The sequence below is a fragment of the Aquila chrysaetos genome, chromosome 10, assembly GCF_900496995.4.
Source record: "Aquila chrysaetos chrysaetos chromosome 10, bAquChr1.4, whole genome shotgun sequence".
Taxonomy (NCBI): domain Eukaryota; kingdom Metazoa; phylum Chordata; class Aves; order Accipitriformes; family Accipitridae; genus Aquila; species Aquila chrysaetos.
In genome coordinates this window covers 34985283-35005172 of record NC_044013.1, presented here as the reverse complement: position 1 = coordinate 35005172, position 19890 = coordinate 34985283, and the positions used below count along the sequence as shown (strand labels likewise).

Here is a 19890-nt window from a genome sequence, read left to right as displayed (position 1 = left end):
AGCTCTGTGAGCAGCTGTATTCGTACCGGCTCAGGCACAGACAAACACTAGCAATCATTTTTATGGCAGCTCTCTGGTCAGCAATGGTACAGCAGGAAGAAGAGAAACCATCAGTTTTCAGTGATATGTTGAACATATTTTATTCTTCACATTCATCCTTAATTGTACAAAACCCACCAAGTAGGGCGAGGCAATTCTGGACCATAATGTCAGAGAACTTGATCTGGGCTGCAACATAAATACACGTCCCCAAATACAAGTAAGAATCCTCATTCTCCCATTCTCCAAATTCAAAGTTGCTTACTCTCCGTATCTGTTGTGAAGATATATTTGGGTATTGCTGGCTAGAGCAGTGCTGTGGAATACCCACACTTGAAGACAAGTTTCCTAGCCTGACCTACTGACATTTGACAAAGCTTTTAAGGTCTTCAAGGAATTTAATGTACTCCTGGTGCTCCAGTGCGGTGCTGAGCTCTATTAACTCATCGGCAAATGTGTTGTCCACTCCTCGATCAGCCAGGAAATCCATTAAGTGATCATACAGAGCCTGGAAGCAATGAACAGGAAACTTCCTTAGCAGAGTGCACCTGGGTAGGGGTTGCTTTTAAAATGTCCCATGGCAGCTGACATTTCTTTCTGCCAGGAAGATCAGGCCCACCTCCCACAGGAGACCAGGCAGCTCCCCATCCCCTTCTTGTCAGGCCTGGCCTTGGGTGTAACATTTGGAGGGAAGGGGCCATGGAACAGGTCATCCAAACTTTGTCATGTAAACCCAAACCCAACAAATACAAATGAGCTGTGCCCTGAAGATGATCAACTGACTATCAGAGTCAGCAGGTAAAGTCTCTCAAAGATTACATGTGCCAAGCTCTGCCTGTACCCCTCTATATAAAGCTACAGCCTTGGGGGTGAATTGTTTTAACACTCTGGAAATGGTGGTATCGGATGTAAAAGATTTACTCTTTCAAACAAGTATTTACAATCATCAACTTTTTTTTTTCTTTTTAATCCTGCTTCACTGTTGCAACTCCAGCATATGTTAATGCTTGTGGGTTCCCCCCTTGCTCCTCAGGTGAACAGATTTGTCATTACTGCGTAAGGCAGTAATGCTAATACCTGTCATGCGTTTCTTGGTTTGGGGGAGTTTTTTTGCTTGTGGGTTTTTTTTAAACAAACCAATATTACTGAGCAAATGATTCATTTTGGACTTCTGTAATCTGAGCAGATCACAAATCATATGCATTTTTAATTAATTTTCTGTCTCAAGTCAGAGAGGGATAAAAAAAAAAAAGCCATGTGGGATGTTCCAGAGCACACTAACCAATTTTAACATGCTTCCCAAAGAGAGATACACTCTAGGAATAAAGTTTTAAAAGCTTTTGAAAGCCTGGCATTGAGAACATATAAGCAGATGCCAGATTCTTGGGCATACTAGTTTTTAGTGTCAGCACTATAAAAACATACCTGGAAAACCCAGAAAACAGACATTTACACATGGCATCTGATAAGCTACGTTGTTAAACACACAGATCAAAAGATGTTTGAGCAAGTGTGAAAGCATCTCTAAAATGTAATATAGCTGCTGGGAAATCAACTTAATAAAGCCTGGAACAGAGCAAGTTTCGTTGTCTCAGTCTCCGACTGCCAGTAACGCCACCAGCACTGCACGACTGCTGGGACCATGTAATAATCCTGAGTTTGCAGAACCACTATCTCATGGCAAGCTGGGGCTTAGCAGGGGAATCCCCCATCCCAGGCATCCGGGACAGGACTCATTCGTAACTCAGGAGCAAACGGACAGCCAGGCAAGATACGCTGAAGTGCCCTCCGCAGCCTACGGCCATGTTAGCAACACTTACCCAATCAAGGGAATCCGTGTTGAGGGTGTAGTTGGTGTCCTTCCAATCTGATTCTCCAGTGGGCTGAAAACTGACCTCCCGAATTGTAAAAATATCACTTTCTTCCTCTCCCTCATGTCCAACCTGAAACAGGAAATGAGATGCAAGACATACAATTATCTCTAATCACTTGGCACCTTCAGCCATCTCATCCCAAAGCTAGGAATACTGCACTGCAGGCAAATCCCCAAGACCGGTACTAAAGCTGTGCCTCTCCCCCTCTCAACGCATGCCTTGAAGACAAGCACAGACATGCATGAGAACACAGCAAATCATGTCAGTCTACCAGCTCATGCTGCCAGAAGCAACCTGATGTAAGTCAGCAGCCTGGTTTTTACAAAGACATAAAAACCTCTTCTGTGTGGTTCTAAATCTGTCTTCACAAGTCTGTCTAACCTTTGTCAGTCAGGACTGCCTGCATAAATGATCTGTTAAGGTTTACAAAATAAACCACAAAGATCAGTCTGAAGCAAAGATCTCCATTTTATTCCTCCCGCTCTTTATTTAATCGCTACTTCTCGTTGTGACACCTCACAACAATGAGATTTCTCAGTTACTGACACACTGTATTAAATCTATCTTGTTTTGGCCATTCTTGTTTACCCCCTCAAGTTGCCGCACTGTTACAGTTAAGCCACGCCTCCCTTCTCTAATGTAATTCAATAAATGGGCCAATAAGCAGCTGATCAGAAACACCAGGTCAGGATGTGAGGAGTGCAATGGAACATCTCCTCCCCAATGAGCGTTCTTGAAAACACAAAGCCTTTTTTTTTGTGTGTGCTAAAAAAGAGGTAAGAGAAGACTGCATTTTCTGCAGATTCAGAAAACCAACAAACTATAAAGAGTAGTTAAGATTCAACAGCGGCACAATTACACTACAGTCAAGCAGGAAACGCACAGTAAGTTACAGATCAGAGTTGGCCAAGAGGCAACCAGTTTGGTACCTACCTCATCTTCGGGATAATGGCAGTCAAGAACAAGGGTCTGTTTTGTATCATCTTTTATTACTTCCACAACAAAGTTTGGAGTTGATGTAAGATCAGGCTAAATAAGAGAAAAATTGCATCAGCATTGGAGTCTGAACAGGAGCCAAAGTGATGACAGTACAGCCCAGCAACACAGCCCATCCAGTGCAGATTGTTCCATGTCGCCCTCTTTCTGGAGTCTCTGACTTGGCCTGGGCAACCCATGCCTCCCCCAGCCTCACCTTCAGCCCCTCCTCTGCTCCGTGGCTGGTCACACGCATAAAATGACAGCTGAGAGCATCTGCCACCCCCTGACAACCCAGAGAGCCTGCAGCTCGCCTGGATGGGTCCCTCCAAAGGGACAGGAACTAGGAAGAGACTCAACGTTGTTTTGAGAGCAGGAGCTGCTCGCGCCTGACCTCCTTTGTGGAGGAAACTTGGCAGGGCACAGAGACTGCCAAACACACGTACACGTGCACAGATCGAGTGCACTGCGCCTTCTCAGCGGACACAGGCACACCCAGGAAGGGAAGCAACGTGCAAACGTCCCCAGTATTATCCCACCCAGCTGAGTGCAATGCACTGGAACAAACACTACCCTTCAGAAAGTGCAACTAAACTGCTACAAACAGAGCAGCTGCATTCCTGACTCGTTCTGCATCAGTGTCACTGCAGGTGAAGCTGTCTGCCTCAAATTATATTGCTCATTTACAGTTTTTACTGGTATTTTGACTAACAGTCTTATTAAACGGGAGTGAAACACTTTTGACCAACAAAACCACACAAGTGGATTCATGTCAATAGCTTTGCGTTTTGTTGGCGTTGTCTACCAGCATTGTGAGTTACGCTAAGTACAAAAGGCAGTATTTATCGCAGGGGGTTGCGAAGGCAAGAGATACCAGAGTTCCTCTCATATCTCCTCATAGAGCCCTCTCACCCTGCTCTGCCTTTCTGCTGCAGAGAGGAAGGTCACAGCCAAGTGACAGGCAACCTAGAAAAATCTGCATTTTGTGACTTAAGGCTCCCAAATATCAAGTCAGAGGGGAAAAAAGCCTTAACACTTAAGGGCAAGGCTCTAACCTCCCTCTGTGTACCCATCACTAAAGTGCACGTCAAGACTAAGTTACCTCCTGCTCATCAGGTTTCTGCTCTTCTTGTGTTTCATCCTCAGCTGAGGGTGGAATGCTGTTATTGATGTTGAATGTGACTGTTATCCTTCAAAAGAAACAGAAGCAGTTACTCAACACACTCAAAAACCACTCATCAAAATTCCTCCTATTTGAAGCTTTTGTCGTGGGGACAGCATTACCGGTGTTGAATTCACACACCGTGAACAAGACCAGGTATTGCAGTGAAAAGTTTAAGACACACGCCTGAATGAACCTGGCTTCCCCCAACTGCTCTCATAAGCAAGCGTTTTTCAAGTTTTACTGGACTGAACTGTTATTTTTAATGCAAGAAGACTGCAGGAAACTTTGCAACACGCAATACAGTAGCAAACTTGTGCAAAAACCCAAAAAAGCGCATTGGGCCCAAGGTGGTAAAACAAAGGGCCTCTGCAACGCCTGGTTTGCACCGACTGAGCAGATAGCAATGAAACTAACAGGAGCGCAAGGACAGATCTGGTGACTCGTATCTACTGGTCCTCTCGGGTACAGGGACTCGCCCAGACGAATCCTTCCAAAGACCGCACTTACTTCTCGCCGGCTATCTTCCGCACCAGCTTGGCCTCCGTGCCGTGCACTTCCAGCTCCCACCCCCCGGAGACCTTGGGCAGAGATTTGTGTTTCTGGATCTTCTTCTCCTCCTTGATCTCATCCGTCAGGAACTGCGCGAAGGCTTTGTCACCTGGCGGGAAAATGGCGCCGGGGGGGGGGGGGGGCGTTAAGGGAAGGGCCCCCGCGCTGCGAGCGGGCAGGACGAGCCCTTCCCCCCCCCCCCACCACGTGCTGCCTGGGGTGGGGGGGCCCGGCAGCGCACGTGTCCGCCTCGCGCCCCGCCGAGGGCGGGAGCGCTCCGTGCCCCTCACAACGCCCCCCCCCCGCCCCCGGGGGTTTCCCTCACAAACGCCCCCGCCCCGCGGTCCGCGCTCCCCTCAGGGCAGGACTCGTCCCCCCGCTTCCCGCTCACCCTCGGTGTGGAGGCCGCCGCAGCCGCAGGAGACGCCGCCGGCCGAGCCCCGCCGCGGGCGGAGCAGCGCCGTCCGCCAGCCGCCGCCCAGCTGCCAGAGGGAGCGGGCCAGCGGCGGGGCGGCGCCGGGCGGCGGCAGGAGGGCGCGGGGAGAGGAAGAGGAGAGGAGGCGGCGGGGCGGGTGGCGCGGCGGCGGGCGCAGGGCGGCGGCGGCGGCGGCGCGTAGGGCCCGGGCGAGCAGCATGGTGCGGCGGCGAGAGGGCGGCGGGGCGGGCAGAGGACACGGCCGGCCCCGGAACCGCCCGCTCCGCTTCCGGCGACAGCCGGCCCCGGCGGCCCCCGCGGCGGGGAGATGGGGGACCCGGGTTCGAGGCCCGGCCCCGGCGGCCCCCGCGGCGGGGAGATGGGGGACCCGGGTTCGAGGCCCGGCCCCGGCGGGAGGGAGCGCGCCGACAGGATCGTTCGCTGCGGTTTTAACTTAAAATTAAAAAGCAAGGACAGGAGGAGGGGGCGGGGACGCCACGTACAGAGGACTGTGAGGTGAGGCTGGGGCACCGCTGAAGGCGCAGAGGAAGCTTTAGGGATGCGGGAAAAATGCTGGCGCTTCCCTCTTGACTGCAAGCAGAAAAAGCAGCGTACATGGTGAAAGCTTTACACCTGTACATCACCCCACTCTTTATTAGAATAGTCAGCTTCCCGGCAACACCTCACCAGTTTACTCAGAAAAAAGGAAAAATGAATTTTTTTTTCTTCCTTTAGCAATAAATATTTTAGAGGGAAGACTGACCAAGGCAAACTGTTTCCTGGCACGAAGCGTTCCCTTTGTCTGAAAGCTGGCACTATTGCCCTCTATTGAGTAGCAGCACAAAAGCCCCAGTGCTGCTCACTGCAATGCTGCAGGAGAGCATTGCCATCACCCCATCGCATCGAAGGACCGGGATTTTTACTCCCAGCTCCCCACTGGTGTTTGAGCACTGCACCCGTAACGACAGGGTCCGTTCTGCATGCGAACGCACCTTAACATCTTCAACATCTGCACGCAGACACCCCAGACTGCTTTAAAATGAAGACACTCCCACAAGAACTGAAAATGCTGGGACTTGTCCCATAGGGATGTCCTGTGATCATGTCTTCCATCCACACTGCTTTCGTGTCTCACAAAACAACACCCTGGACTTGGATTTTTGCCATCACTTCTTTATTTTGGGAAAAATATACAAATTAGTTTGAAATAAACACCCATCCCCTCCCTCTTAATTTAAGAGTCTGTTTAAGACTGCCCAAACAAACTGTGCTTATGCTCCATTTTCCCCTACAGATGCAAAGTCTATAAAACCAAGAAACGGATACAGTGCTTCGACAATTCCCTGCAATTCGTGTAAGTGAGAACAACTGAAATAGCCGCATACTCTTGAAATATCAATCCAAAACTGCAGCTGGTCATACATACAAAAATAGCAAGTCACCCCCTTTTTTTTTTTTTTTTTCCTTTTTTTCAAACCACTAAAGAACAATATTGCAAAGATGCACAACAAAGGGATGTGTGTGCCTTTCCACTGCACCCCTGCAGACATTCAGTATCACCCTTCCTAAGAACAGGCTGAGAGATGAGACCATTCCAGGTACACCAGGTACCTGCTTACACTCTTTGGGAGATGGCAATTTGCAGATCAGCACAAGTGACACTCCGGTTAACAGCAGAAAAAAGAACAAAGGAGGTATTTGCCCCAGTTTTCAAAGAGAAAACCAAGGTAAGCCAATACTGGAGCCCAAAGAAAAGGCATATTACAATGTGTTGTGTAACTGTTTTGCGTGTAACCAGAAAGGACAAATTATTACATGGCAAATGCAGCTTGTCCCCACAGATCACAAGCAAAGTCAGCAGCTTTCCCCAAGCAAATGGAGTGAATAAGGGCTTGCCAATAGTCAATATGACTGCATCCCTGAGCAGCCCTATTAATAGGTTATAAACTGTTTTTTAAAAAAAGTTGCTATTTGAAGGATACAAGGACAATCCCATCACAGCCCATGTAAACTAACCCCATTATATTACACAATGACACTGCATGTGCAGAACAGCTTCCTCTCCCACCCTTTCAGACACCTAACCAGCTTTAGTTCAACTTGTCCAAAAATCTGTATAAATTACACTATGTCAACAGACTCTGTTGAAACTGGAAATTACCTCTCCCAGAGAGGTTATTTTAGAAGTACTTAGGATATCATTTAAAAATATTTTTCCCCCCACCAACACACAGCGATAATGGAATAAAATCCACTTTCCTTCACATTAAATTCCTGCACATTAAAGAACAAGTTTTCCCTTTAGAGTGGGACTAGTTTCTTAATTCCAGTATTTAAAAAGACAATTAGTTTGGTATTGCCACTTTTCTCCAACGGGAAACAAAGAGATGGGTAGATGCCAAGGGAATATGGAAGAAAAAACCCAAATAATAGATATTAATGGTAGATCTGTGGTTCTTGACAACGTCAAGCTCCAAACTTCTAATGGAAAACCAAAGTATAACCGGCACAGGGTTGGTGGAGGCAGAATGGGGAAGAATCACTGGTGTCAGAGCAGAAGACACAAACATTTGATGAATCAAGGATCTTTAAAGGAAGTCCAATCTCTAAACCACATCTTCACTCTCATTTTGCTAAGTCTCCCTCAAATTGGCCTGATTAGCTCTTGTGGCTGGTGTGCCAACTCCAAAGCTAGAAGTGCACAGACAAGAGTCAGAAAAGCCAGAAGTATTTGCTGAGGAACAAAATGCCCTAACAGCAAAAGGGTGAACAAAGATGATGCCAAACATGCAGGCAGCTAGACAACCTCTCCAAGAAACCACTGCCAGCCCCTGAGGCTTAGACACAAACAGTGAAGACCTTGTCCAAGCAGGCATTCCCACTCCTGGCCTTTGTAAGGTCCCAAGTAAGACAGTGAACATGACATGCAGGCAGAAAGATGTTTGATGAAGTAAAAGACAGTAGCACCTCCCTTCTAGAAATAGTAAAAAAAGGCATTTTTTTCCCTGTATGTAGACATTTAAAACTTTTTTCTCCTATTTCCCCAATAAAACCTGCTAAGGATAAAAGCACAATCGTCAAAAATACAAAATCTGCTCAGAAGAGCTCTTAGGATTTCATTTCCTATCTAAGCCTATTAAACTTCAGTAAGTGTTAAAAACTGGAATCTGATACCAGCTCCCCTTTCGCCCCCAGTATAGGTTTATCACACACACATACACCCGCGCACAGAGTACATACTATGTTCCCCTTTTTACAGATTAACTGTTAAACTGTTCTAAGCCTCTAAGACACTTGTGAGGCCTGGCTCTCATGGAGAAGACACTTTCCTCTAAGATTTTTACCCATTTTGCAAGGCAAAGCTCTACTGCTCCCGTACATTCATTACAAAACAAAGTCTTTTAGGGTCAGCCTAAAAACCCTGAACCTGTTGGTCCCAGACCCACAGGTCAGTTCTTGGCTGTTCGGAGCTTCTTGCGGAAATAGTCAGGTGCTGCATCGTACAGCCAGTCTGCATCCACCACGCACAGGTCCCGCATATAGCACTTGTTGGTGTGAAGCAGCCCGTTGTAAACCACGCAGGCTGGCTTGCAGTGGAAGAGCACGGAGGAGGGGTGGATGGCCACCGACTGGTGAGAGTCCACAGTTCTGTAGGTGCCGTCCGGCTGCAGCTCCGCGGCGTTCATGAAGAGGCTGTGAGCCAGGCAGCGGCGGATGTTTCCCGTGTCTGAGCGGGAGGACTGAATCGGTATCGATAGCTGTTCAGCAGCATGAGACACAAGAGTAAGCAAGCGTGTATATGCACCCTCGTGGGGAAACACAGCCCCATGGTAGCGGGCTTCTGAGATCAGGCAATATTGTGCCAGCAATCCTGCTAGCGTGGGAAATATAAAAGGACCACTAGGAATTCAGCTCAGGTAGATGTTAGGCTAATCCAGACTAATAGCAAACAAAAGACGAGCTGCAAAATGGATCGAGATTCTCCTGGGAGTGAGTTTCAGGCCAACTAGCATTCACAGCAGGACAGGGGTGCTGAATGGCTGCTCCCATGTCACATACAGACTGCAGGCAATTCAGCAGTAGCTCCCACGCTGCGCCTTATGCTCTGTGACGGGCAGGAATAGTGCTGATGTGAAAACTGCTGTTAAATTGAATGGCTGACTCCATGAAGAAGCCAGCCTGCATGGGCTGCTGAGGCCGATACCACTCAGTGGCACACATAGCACAGTCACATCTAAACTAAAGCAGCGAAACGCCTTAGGAAAAACAATCCTGTAGCCGAGAAGCCTTCCCAGAGCTCCCCTTCCCTCTTCACATCTCCTCAACCCACCGAGCCCTGCAGCTCTGAGATTTTGGGGTGCAGCTGCAGAGTTAAGAATTTTACCTGACTATTCATGGGAGACTGAAAACAAAACCACATTCTTTCACTCCTGGGACAGTGAAATCAGTTTGGGGACAAACAAAAATACAAACAGGTGAAACAGAGAAATACAGTATGGCACAAGTTACCTTTACACAAATGTCCCTGAGCTGAGCTCTGACGTCTGACACAAGCATCATGTTCCTGCTGTTGACAAAGTTCTCTCTGCACCATTCCTGCAGCAGAGACACCGGGAGTTAGAAGGGCCTGTTTCTTCACCCAAGAAGCATGACAGTCTTCAGATACCATGAAAAGCAGAATCCTCCAAACACACTATCTTTCTCAGAGAAAAGGTGCTAACCCAATTCCTTGTCATATTTCTACCCTCGATTACTCCCCTCTGTCTACATTCCCTTCCACAGTGCTAAGAAACAGCATGTTGTTCTCTTCCCACTCAGAATTGCTCTGCAAGGCCACCGAGTGCTGCAAAACAGCACTTGCTATCCCACAGGTTGTGAAAACAAATCGCCTAAGAATGACAGATGCTGCAACGAATGGGGTACACTAGTCTACAGATCTACAAATGAAACTGAGGAGTTTATAGGGTAGGATAAATCAAAATCTGCTTGTAAATATGCTCAGTGTTTCTGCAATGAATCTTGCCAAAGAGCATGTCTAGGTATTTATCAGCAAGTCTCAACACTCTCCTACTCCCTCCTCTTTCCAGCTGGAACCAGTGAAGGAAGAGACCTGGCTCTGATTACAGAACTGGCCTCCTGAAGCTTTGATAACCAGTTTTGCTACAGCTTTCTGAGGAACCTTCGGCATTTGAACAGCTTTCTCCAATTGCTCAATTGTAAAGGATGAGTAAGTCCTCTCTTCTCATTGCTTTGGAAGCATGCATACTGCATCAACCACAAAGGATGCAGATGTCACTCTGCTGTATGCCAAAAAAGCTCCTCACCCCCAGAGAGCACTGGCATCCTCGGAGCATCCTACCTTGCTGCCACTGACATTTTTGAAGGCCCTGTACATGCTGAGCAGGGTAAGATGATCCCCCTCACTGGAGATGAATTTCTTCCTGACGGATTGCACTTCATCCCGCCGGGCAGGGGGATTGTAGAGGACACTGTCCACTGATAACAGCGACATGATGGTCAGGATCTCTTCTGTACAGTGGAATTTGGGGGACATGAGGATGGTCTGCAAATCACAGAACAAAACTGATTTTTGGTCAACCAAATCCACTTCAGGTGGGCAGACTTTTCTGCTCACTGGCACCCCAGGAACTTTACCAGGCATTGTTCAGGACAATTTCATAAGCATTTGGGCCTAGAGATAATGGTAAATCCTCCTATGGGCCCACCAGGCACCTTTAACAGCAACTGTCATGCTCTTTCCTGAGACTGGCCAGTTCATATACAGTATAAACGTGGCAACTAAAATCAACTACAGCATGAGGCACTTCATGAAACTGCTAAACAGTGCTACCAGCAATCCCAGAAATCGCAAGGAAATTAGCCTTGTTTCAGCTTCAGAGGTGCCAGAGGAAATAAATTATCTTTTAAAAGATCTCCCTGAATTAAACAACAAATGACAAGCAAACCAGCACACAGCTGCTGTAAATAAAGCTGTGCTTCATTAATGTATGGCAAATATACTAGTACAGCTGCAGTCACCCCAAATTCCAGACCTTGTTTAAGGAGTTTGAAAGACAATGTTACTGGGAAGAGTACATGAGATAAAAATTAGCTGATTTTTCTGCAGTTTTTACTTTAGAGAACTTTGGTTCCAGTGGAAAGGCTGCCATCTTCCTTCCCAGGGGGGTTAGGACAAGCTGATCTTCCTTTCGTTCCACAGCTCCCAGCAGGTCCAGCTCCTCAATTGCTGCTTGAATGGCATCTGTCAAAACAAGGATGTTCCGGCTGTGAGGCCTCGGGCTGGCACTGGCAGGGATGTGAAGGATGAGCTGGTACCATCACCACCTCTTTCCCCTGGTCAGAGGGACAAGTACTTTCTGTTTAGAGAAATTAGTGCCCCAAACTGTGGTTTATCCCCCTCTATCCAGTAGAACAATCATCTTTTCCAATTTAAGCAGCAAAAACGGAGGCAAAACGAAAGCTGTCATCTCTAGCTTTGAGCAGAGGCTGTGTGAGATTCTCTATGACTTTCCTTGACAGCCAAGGCACACCTTCATGTTCTTTATGACTCAGAACTGCTCCCTGCTCTGTTTGGAAGCCAGACTCTCCAGCTCTCTGCCATAACCATAACCATGGCTGCTCTGATGAGACTGAGCACAAGCAATGAGAAGCGAATGAATCTGAGACTTCTGGACCACCAGCAGAAGATGCAGCAGAGAGAGGCTGCTCCTCTTTCACAGCCCTGACCTTCCATACTCCATCTTCTCTGGCTGGCCTGAAGACATTATTTTTAAGCAATTCCTCAGTGACTCATTTGTCATTTTTTTTCCAAGGCTGCCTTTGTAACCACTTACCAGGAGATGGTTTGGACATGAAGTCAAAGGTGAGCACATTGGGAATTCTCAGGGCAAGGAGCTGAAGCATCACGCTGGCCAGGTTACACCTACATAGGCAGAAAAAATAACTGAGATTGTTCTCTTATTTTTTTAATTCTTTTTTTCTTTTCTTCTACTTGTCTATAAGCTGAGATAGAGTCCTCAGATCTGTGCTACAACTTGACAGAGACTAATGCAATGCTGGCTGGTGAAGCCTTACTTCCTAAACCAGAAAGGGTAAGAGGCAAGTCCAAGATTTGGAGGAAAGTCAAGAGAACTATTGCCCATGTGTTCGGAGACTCAGAGCCCAACTGTCCACCCCGAGCAAATGCTTCCTAATTTTTCTGTTTAGTCTCCACAGTTCATTTTTCTTAAAAGTCAATCAGTCAAACCCTAGATCCAGTTTTGCTGCTCAGTTCTTTACACAGCTCCATCCGTAACAGTACATAAAAGAGGTGTGGCAAGAAGTATGACAGTATCAGGGTGCTGTCCTCACCTCTGTATCTCAGGTATTGTCATTTTGTCAAACTTCTCAAACTCATCCTCTGTGTAGAGCCGGTAACAGATCCCACTGTCCTCTCGCCCTGCTCTCCCTGTGCGTTGCCAAGCCTGGGCCTTCGACACCCGCTGGACTGCCAACACTTCCAGACCAATTTCTATGTATGGAAAAGCATCACTTCAGTCAATGTCTGTGTAATGCACAGCTTTGAAGAACATGTAGGATTAACAACAAAAAAATCCCAGGGTCTGCCATCCAAATATTGCTCAGACTTTACTTGGTTTAGCACCCTGAAGCAAAGCTATCACGCACTGTGTCCTTGAAGAGAAGATTCATATTTGACAGATTTTTACCCCCACATGGCTGGTACTCAAAAAAAACAAAAAAACAACCAAAACCCAACACCAAAACCCACACCTAAAACCTGGGATATTAATTTAGACAGTGCAGAGGGTGTTTTAAATGAGCTGTCAGTGGGGCTCATTGCCTCAAATAACTTCTACAAAACTGAAAACAATCTCTGCATTGCTCCTTAGAATTCCTCACCAGGGCTGTACTTCTTTGCTTTGACCATGCCTGTGTCCACAACGTATTTTATTCCCGCAATGGTGATGGAGGTTTCTGCAATGTTGGTGGAGAGGATCACTTTGCGACAGCCCTGGAAGGAAAAGCAAACAAAAGCCAGTCAAAAGCCAGCTTAGATTAGCTGCAATGAAGAAACACTGCTACTTCTGGCCAGCATGGGCCAAGCCTACATACCGTTGCAGCATGTTATGACCACATGCCACGCTTGCTATGCCAGCTCTCGTAAATTAAGATAATCTCTAGCTCCTCATCAGTTTCTAAAACATGTGCTTACACTTGCAACAAAATACACCACCCAGGACAGCTGTTATCAATATGTCTTTAAACCATTTTGGTTTCATTTCTGGCACAAGTACAAGATCTGAATTCTTATTTATCTGCTAAATAGGTACAAAAGTGCCTGAGGCAGCGCAATTTCCTTTTCTTACAGCCCTGCCAAATATGCCCAGGTTTTTAGCTTTCTTAGTATTTGGCCCATTGACTGCTGTAGCTTTTTTGTGATATGGACATAAAATTCCTATGAAATGGGGCAAGTTTCAATTCCACTGCCCTTTTCACTCCCCCTAACCCTTCCTTCTTTTTATGATCCCAGATGACTTATTGTATGCATCTGTTAGTACCATTACAGATGCATTGTCTTATATCACACTGGAACCATTCAGCCTAAAGACAGTGGAGACTATCACTTACTATCAGTACATGCAGCTTTAGCCCTTTAAATTCCACATGCTTTTTCCAAACACTCATGCAAGCAAACTTATCCTGTTTACCCATCACATTGCCTCACCTTGGGGGCAGCTTGAAAGACGCGGAGTTGTTGAGAGTAGGGCAAAGAAGCATAAAGAGGCATCACCATCATCTGTGGGCAGCCATCAGGGAGATGCTTGGCAATGTCTCGACATGTTTTGGTCATTGCTTCAATTTCTTCCTGACCAGTCAGAAACACCAGGATATCCTGAGAAGAGGGTGCTTCCTGGAGCCAGAGGAAAAAGCAAGTGAGAAGTTAAGATGGTTTGGATAGGGAGAGAGAACTGAGATTGTAATGAGATGTTGTCCTGACAGCAAGTCAGCAAAGCAGGTAAGGAAGAAAGAAAAGACACACATGTGGTGCAAGGTATGCAACAGGCTGAAGTTCCTCATGGATTCACCAGAGGTGAAGAGTAAACTACATTTTGCAGGACTGAGTCTTAACAGGATGGAGGAGTCACTTAAAGTCACATGTCTATTTCATAAATAACTGTCCAGGACATGCAAATGAGAGAGCCAGCAAGCACCCAGGTACAAGCCAGTAAACAGAGAACTCAGGTGAGAGGAACATTTAGGTATTAGGTATGAATTGACAACAGAGAGCTTTGCTTAGCAGTCTCCTTTCAACTCGAGCCCTGATGTACAAGTCCCCAAATCCTAACAGCAGCAGCATCTTCAAAGCATTAAATGCAGTTTAATTAAATGACATAACCATCTGGCAGTTTTGCATTCAAACATTTAGTCACAAAATGCCTATAAGGTGTCATTTTAATAGATTTCTACTTGCTCTGCAGTTACAGTTTGACAGTAAATTAGAATCTTCTTCACGCTACTGTTAGCTTACACCTGGATTTTCCCCACACGAGCCAAGGCTCTTTACAGTTGACCACTTCCAATCTTTCTTTTCACTTTTAGAATAACACTGGCATTTGTCAACCCCTCCCTTGAGCCAATTCAATTCACTAACCCAGCATGCTCCCTAACCATCCATTTTTCCCAGAGGATGCAGTGAGCACTTCAGGGACATCTCTGATCTGGCAGCAGCAAGCTCAAGCCATTTCTTCTGCCACAGCAACCTGTGAGCCCCCCGATCAACAATCCATGGCCCCAGAGAGGCACAAACCTGACAAGACGGCCATACCTGGTGGATTTGGAAGACTGACACCAGTGCTGCTTGGAGGTAATCACTCTGAGGCTGTTTGGTGTAAAAGACCTGAATGGGATGCTGCCTGCCTTCTAAATAGAGAACAGGAGCTCCATTGAAGTACTGGGAGAACTGGTCAACATCCATCGTAGCTGACATGATGACCACCTTCGATATGAGCAGAAGATGAGTTAGCATGCACTTTCTATCCAGCAGGACACTTACCAGTCTGGACTAGCCAAAAGTCAGCTTTCTGAGACTGAGATACATGCTCAGAACAGCAAAAAGCACACAGCGTTTGGGACAGAAGAGAGTGATCTTTCCTTCTTAAAGCCATCAGCTTTGGTATCACACAAGCGTAACGTGTTGGTATGATAAAATGAGCAAAGACGTGCTAAAATTCTTTTCTGACAAAAGAATTTGTTTTCTTAACAAAGAGAGTCGAGTACCCACAAAGCTAGGCTGTAGAATGGTCTGTTGAACAAGGCTGTGCTAGGACCCTACCAGTCCCCTACATGCCTCCCCCATCAAAACCAACGTGCTTCCACACACTTCATTATGTACTCACATAAATTCATTACATGTCCACCCAACACACACGTGCAACCTCCTTCCCCAGTGTGAGCATATCATAGAGCTGTCGTATCAGGGAGAGAGCTCCTGTATCCAGGGTGCTCTCAGCAACAGTACCACAACTTCCCCCAACAATGCATCTAGTCTGTAGCTCACACCCAAAAGGCTCTTATGAAAAAAGGCAGCATGGAGGTGACCAGATACCTTGTTCAGATGTGTCATATCAGGCCCACACATAGCAAGTTGGCCACCCTTAACTATTCAGATTTAAAGGGACTTTTTAGGAACAGAAAAATAGTCAAGGCTGAAATTTCAAACACTTCAGCAAACCCCAGGAGATACTCATAGCACTCAGAGTCCAAGCCCCACCCCTTGCCCTTCGTTTCCATCCTAGATGTACATACTTTTAGTGGCAGTTTGCCCAGTTCCTTTCGTTTCTTTTGTGCAGCTTTCACCACTCCAAAGAGTACATCAGTATGGATCGTCCTCTCGTGGGCTTCATCCAGGATGACAATGCTGTACTTCCGCAGCATAGGGTCCCCAATAGCTTCACGAAGCAGCATTCCATCTGTTAAAAACTTGATTCTCGTTTCATCAGATGTAAGATCGTCGAAGCGTACAGTATAGCCAACCTATGGAAGTGAACATTACAGAAAGTACAAGCACAAAGTTACCTGCATTTCTCGTTGCCATCATACCATGAGGAAGGACTACAAAGCACTCTGGTCAATGCATCAGAGAGAGCCAACTAGAACTCCACGGAGGCTCTGGAAAGCGTAACAGTGTATTTGCAGTCTGTGAGCAGTTAATCTTGCAAATCTAATAATCCACCCAAAGGATGCTCTCAACACTGTATCCCAATTGGCTTTTTCCCAACTAGAAGTTTATCACAAATGCTCCAAGTTTCCTTTCCTTCCTCCCCTGCTAGAAACTACTCCATGCTCTCCAAAGTTTTTATGTAGGGGGAAGTCTTTCTCCTCCACTCTTCTCCTGCAGATTCACAGATCTCCACAGATTCAGCATTCTGCTTTCCTTGACAGTGACTTTTGATACAGGGAGCAATGGAAGAGAGCACAACATTTTTGTTTTATTCATTAACGAGTATTTTTTCAAATGGAGGAACACAGACAATAATCAAGAAGTAAAATACCACAGAGAGTGTCAAACATGGCCCGCCCCAAGCCAGAAGCAGGTAAACAGCCATTTTTTTCTATTGAGGCATATTATTAAATGAAGAGTACCTATTACCCCTGTGGCTGTTTTTTATCTTACCCATTAAGCCCTGATACAGCCCCATCGACACTGCAGTACTAAACCAAATCTCTAAAGACTCTGTAAAGCACCTACCAGTTTCCCCAGCTCTGTCTTCTTCTCGTCCGAGACTCTGGTAGCTAAGGCTATAGCTGCTACTCTGCGAGGTTGGGTCACAGCAATGATGCCTTGGCGGCCAATTCCCGCTTCGTAGAGGTACTGAGGGATCTGAGTGGTCTTCCCTGAGCCCGTTTCTCCTAAGGAACATCAAGGGAATAGTTTTTCCCTTTTATAGCATCTTCAAATGAAAGGTCCCTACCCATTTTTTTATGTTAACTTTTAACGATATTTCAGGATGTGGAGGCTGAAGACAGGAAGAGGTTCGACAGCTGGCCCAAAGTCACACCATAAAGCAGCAGCAGGCCAGAGACAGACCCAACACCTTGCTCTAGTTGCTAGACCACTCCTCTACAAAACTCCTTTCACCCAGGTTCTCTCCAGCCACACTCTGGTTTAGAAACACATTCCAGTCTGTCTAGGTATGAAGCGTTTGGTGTGTAACACAGCCAACATAAGAAGATAACCATGCAGAGCAAGGAATAGACATCAATTTGGTTTTATGCATATATTCACACTATGCACTAGGAAGTTTCAAAGTAAAGCTGTAAGCAAATTAAAGCTTTTGTCACAACAGCAAGTAGCGAGTTAAGGTTTGAGGCTCTCTTAGAGGAGCACTCAGGGCACCAACAAGCCAACAAGTCCTTCTCTGCGCCTTCCGGAAATCAGAGATGGTCCTTTCAGGCTCAGGTGAATGTATTCTCTGTCCATACAGCACTAGCACACAACATAACAAACACTATCCCATTTCCCCCCAGGTATATTTCCAACATGAACTCTGTGTAGACCCCTCTACCAAAGACAGGATACAGACAGCTACCATCAATACTTACCACAGTGTCAGCAGCAAAAAGTGTAACTTACTGGGCACACTATAACGTCGCACAAATCATAGTGCTTAGAGGCACCGCAAGTGAAACCGTCTGAAGTGCAATGTGCATGGAAAAGCAGAGAATGTTTTCAACATCGCTGTCGTTTTCCTGCACATTTTATTACAGCTTAAAACACACCTGTGACTCAAATCAGATCCCCTTCGGCTTTCTACTGGCCTGTTACAAGAATTGCTCTACGTGAAAGAGCGTGAGGCTCTGGAAAACAGTGCCCTGTACTCTCAATCCTTGCAAGACAGCAACAGCACAGAGCACATGGGGGAGTGAGGTGAGAACTGACAAGAGAAGGAGGAAGAAGCATGAGAAATTCAGAAGGATGGCCACCAAGCAGAGAAGAATTGGAAAGCCAAATTGTAAGCACTGCAGCTGCAGACTGGAAATCATGAGTGAGCTTTCTTACCTCACTCCACAGCCACAAAATTCTAAGTGGCATGTTATACTGTATATTTAGCAAGCAATAATGACGGTCTCAGGATTGTAGAGAGGAAAGGAGATAAATGCAGTCGCGCCTATCAGCTACCACGACTGATTTTTTTTGAAGTGTTCACTTATAGGAGTGAAATACAAAGCATTTCTCATTTAATTCTAATAAACGCCGAGTCTTTAGACTTCCAGGTGGGAAGCTGTACGTCTTCAGCTCCTGAAAGTCAGACAAACAGCTTATTAGTTTGGCCTCAAAGGAAACCTAATAAAACTAGCGAACGTCCCTGAAAATTTAGCTGAGGAGATACTTTTCCCAAAGAGTAGGGGTTTGCCATTTGGCTTTAAGCTGACTGAACTCCAGGCAGATGGCGAAACAGAGAGGAGAGAGAAATACTTTTGCCGTCTCCCTAAAAACCAAGTCACCAGCCGCCTCCGCCAGTCGAAACTCACGAACGGCAACATTACTAATTTACCACGTTTCACGTTTACGCCCAAACCGTTCCTTCTCACAGGCCGCGCCGTTCCCCGCCGCCCGCCTCGCCGGCGCTGAGCCCCGCTTCAGCGGGCGGCCGCGCCAAGGCTCTCCCCGGGCGGAGGCCGCGCCGACGGGGAGCCCCGCTCGCCGAGGCCCCGGACCCGCCCGGCCGGGCTGTGGCGCTGAGGAAACCCGCCGCCCCCCCCCCCCCCCCCGGCCCTCACCGATGAGGACGGCGCTGTCGAGGCCGCGGAGCTGGCTCAGCAGCGGCCCCCGCGCCTGGAAGATGGGCAGGCCGCGACGCTGCGAGCTGGCGGGCGGCGGTTGCCGGCGCGGCGCGGGGGAGCCGTGCGGCATGGCGGGGCGGGGGGGCCGCACCGCCGCCTTGGGCCGCTTGGCCGGGGGCGCCTCGCCGCCGTGCCGCATCGCGTCGCCGACCGCCGACCGCCGCCGGCGCCGCCGACCGCGTCGCCCGGGATACGGCTGCCGCCTGGCGAACCTCCGCGGCGTCATCGCGCCGCCCCGGCGGTCTCGCGCCGCCGCCGCCGCCGCCCCGCCCACGTGACTCGCCGGCCGGAGCGGGGCGCTATGGGAGATGTAGTCCCGGGGCCTCGCCGCGGAGAGGGCAGGGCCCGCGGCCTGCCCCGGCGGCACGGGCACCTCGCCCAGGCCTCTCTCCCGGCTGGGGAGCCCGCAGAATAAGGGCAGAGAGCCGGCTGGCAGTAACATCGCGGGGACCTGCGGCCTTCCCGCGTACCGTTCGCCGGCACTAACGATCTCCGGCCGATGACGCGCTCTCCCAAGAGGACTCTGGTACTTAAACACACCTCTTGGTGGGACTCGCTGCCCGAGAATGGCTTCATGGTTAGGTGGTAACCTGCCAGTAACAGTCCATTTTGTCCTAGGGTGCAAGCAAGCAACACTTCAAGGTTAGTCCCAGATACGGATACCGTGGCATTTCCCTGTAAAGAGGGGGGTACAACCTTAAATACCCCACCAGAGCGGAAGGAAGCGTGCGAGGAAAACAGCTTTGGAAGAGCAAGGATGGACGAGCCGTCTTATCACAACACAACTTAGAACAGGAGGTCATCCTCAGGAAGGGGCACATCACCTTGCCCGCTTCACACTGGTGATTTGCATTTACAGAAGGTTTTACCCCAGCCACAGGGCTGGCTGTCTTTTTGCTTCACCCCCACTCCCTAACTTCCCACCGGCAAACTACTAGGAGGCTCTTAAACACTGAACTAAAAACAACAACAACAACAACAACAACAAAACCACAACACAAAAACCC

At 47.8% G+C, this 19890-nt stretch overlaps 2 protein-coding genes across 4 annotated transcripts; both read right to left on the bottom strand.

The window, feature by feature from the left end:
- Window positions 1–124: 124 nt before the first annotated feature.
- On the bottom strand, window positions 125–5252 carry LOC115347484 (complement C1q binding protein). Its single transcript, XM_030028931.2, has 6 exons — window positions 4994–5252; window positions 4561–4711; window positions 3991–4078; window positions 2847–2942; window positions 1860–1982; window positions 125–547 (listed from the first exon to the last, which is right to left on the bottom strand). The coding sequence occupies exons 1-6, from the start codon at window positions 5235–5237 to the stop codon at window positions 398–400; spliced, it is 852 nt and encodes a 283-aa protein (XP_029884791.1). The 5' UTR covers window positions 5238–5252; the 3' UTR covers window positions 125–397.
- Window positions 5253–6169: 917 nt separating this feature from the next.
- DHX33 (DEAH-box helicase 33) lies at window positions 6170–19373 on the bottom strand. 3 transcript variants are annotated; one of them, XM_041126706.1, is made up of 12 exons: window positions 19354–19373; window positions 16788–16948; window positions 15845–16072; window positions 14865–15035; window positions 13764–13949; window positions 12938–13049; window positions 12389–12548; window positions 11872–11960; window positions 11152–11279; window positions 10377–10580; window positions 9527–9613; window positions 6170–8775 (listed from the first exon to the last, which is right to left on the bottom strand). In XM_041126706.1, the coding sequence occupies exons 3-12, from the start codon at window positions 16001–16003 to the stop codon at window positions 8467–8469; spliced, it is 1605 nt and encodes a 534-aa protein (XP_040982640.1). In that variant the 5' UTR covers window positions 16004–16072; window positions 16788–16948; window positions 19354–19373; the 3' UTR covers window positions 6170–8466. The 3 variants fall into 3 exon arrangements, with proteins under 3 accessions (XP_040982640.1, XP_029883732.2, XP_029883733.1); XM_030027872.2 differs by lacking the exon at window positions 19354–19373 and adding an exon at window positions 18821–19021; XM_030027873.2 differs by lacking the exon at window positions 19354–19373 and adding an exon at window positions 17642–18225.
- Between the last annotated feature and the right edge of the window lie 517 nt (window positions 19374–19890).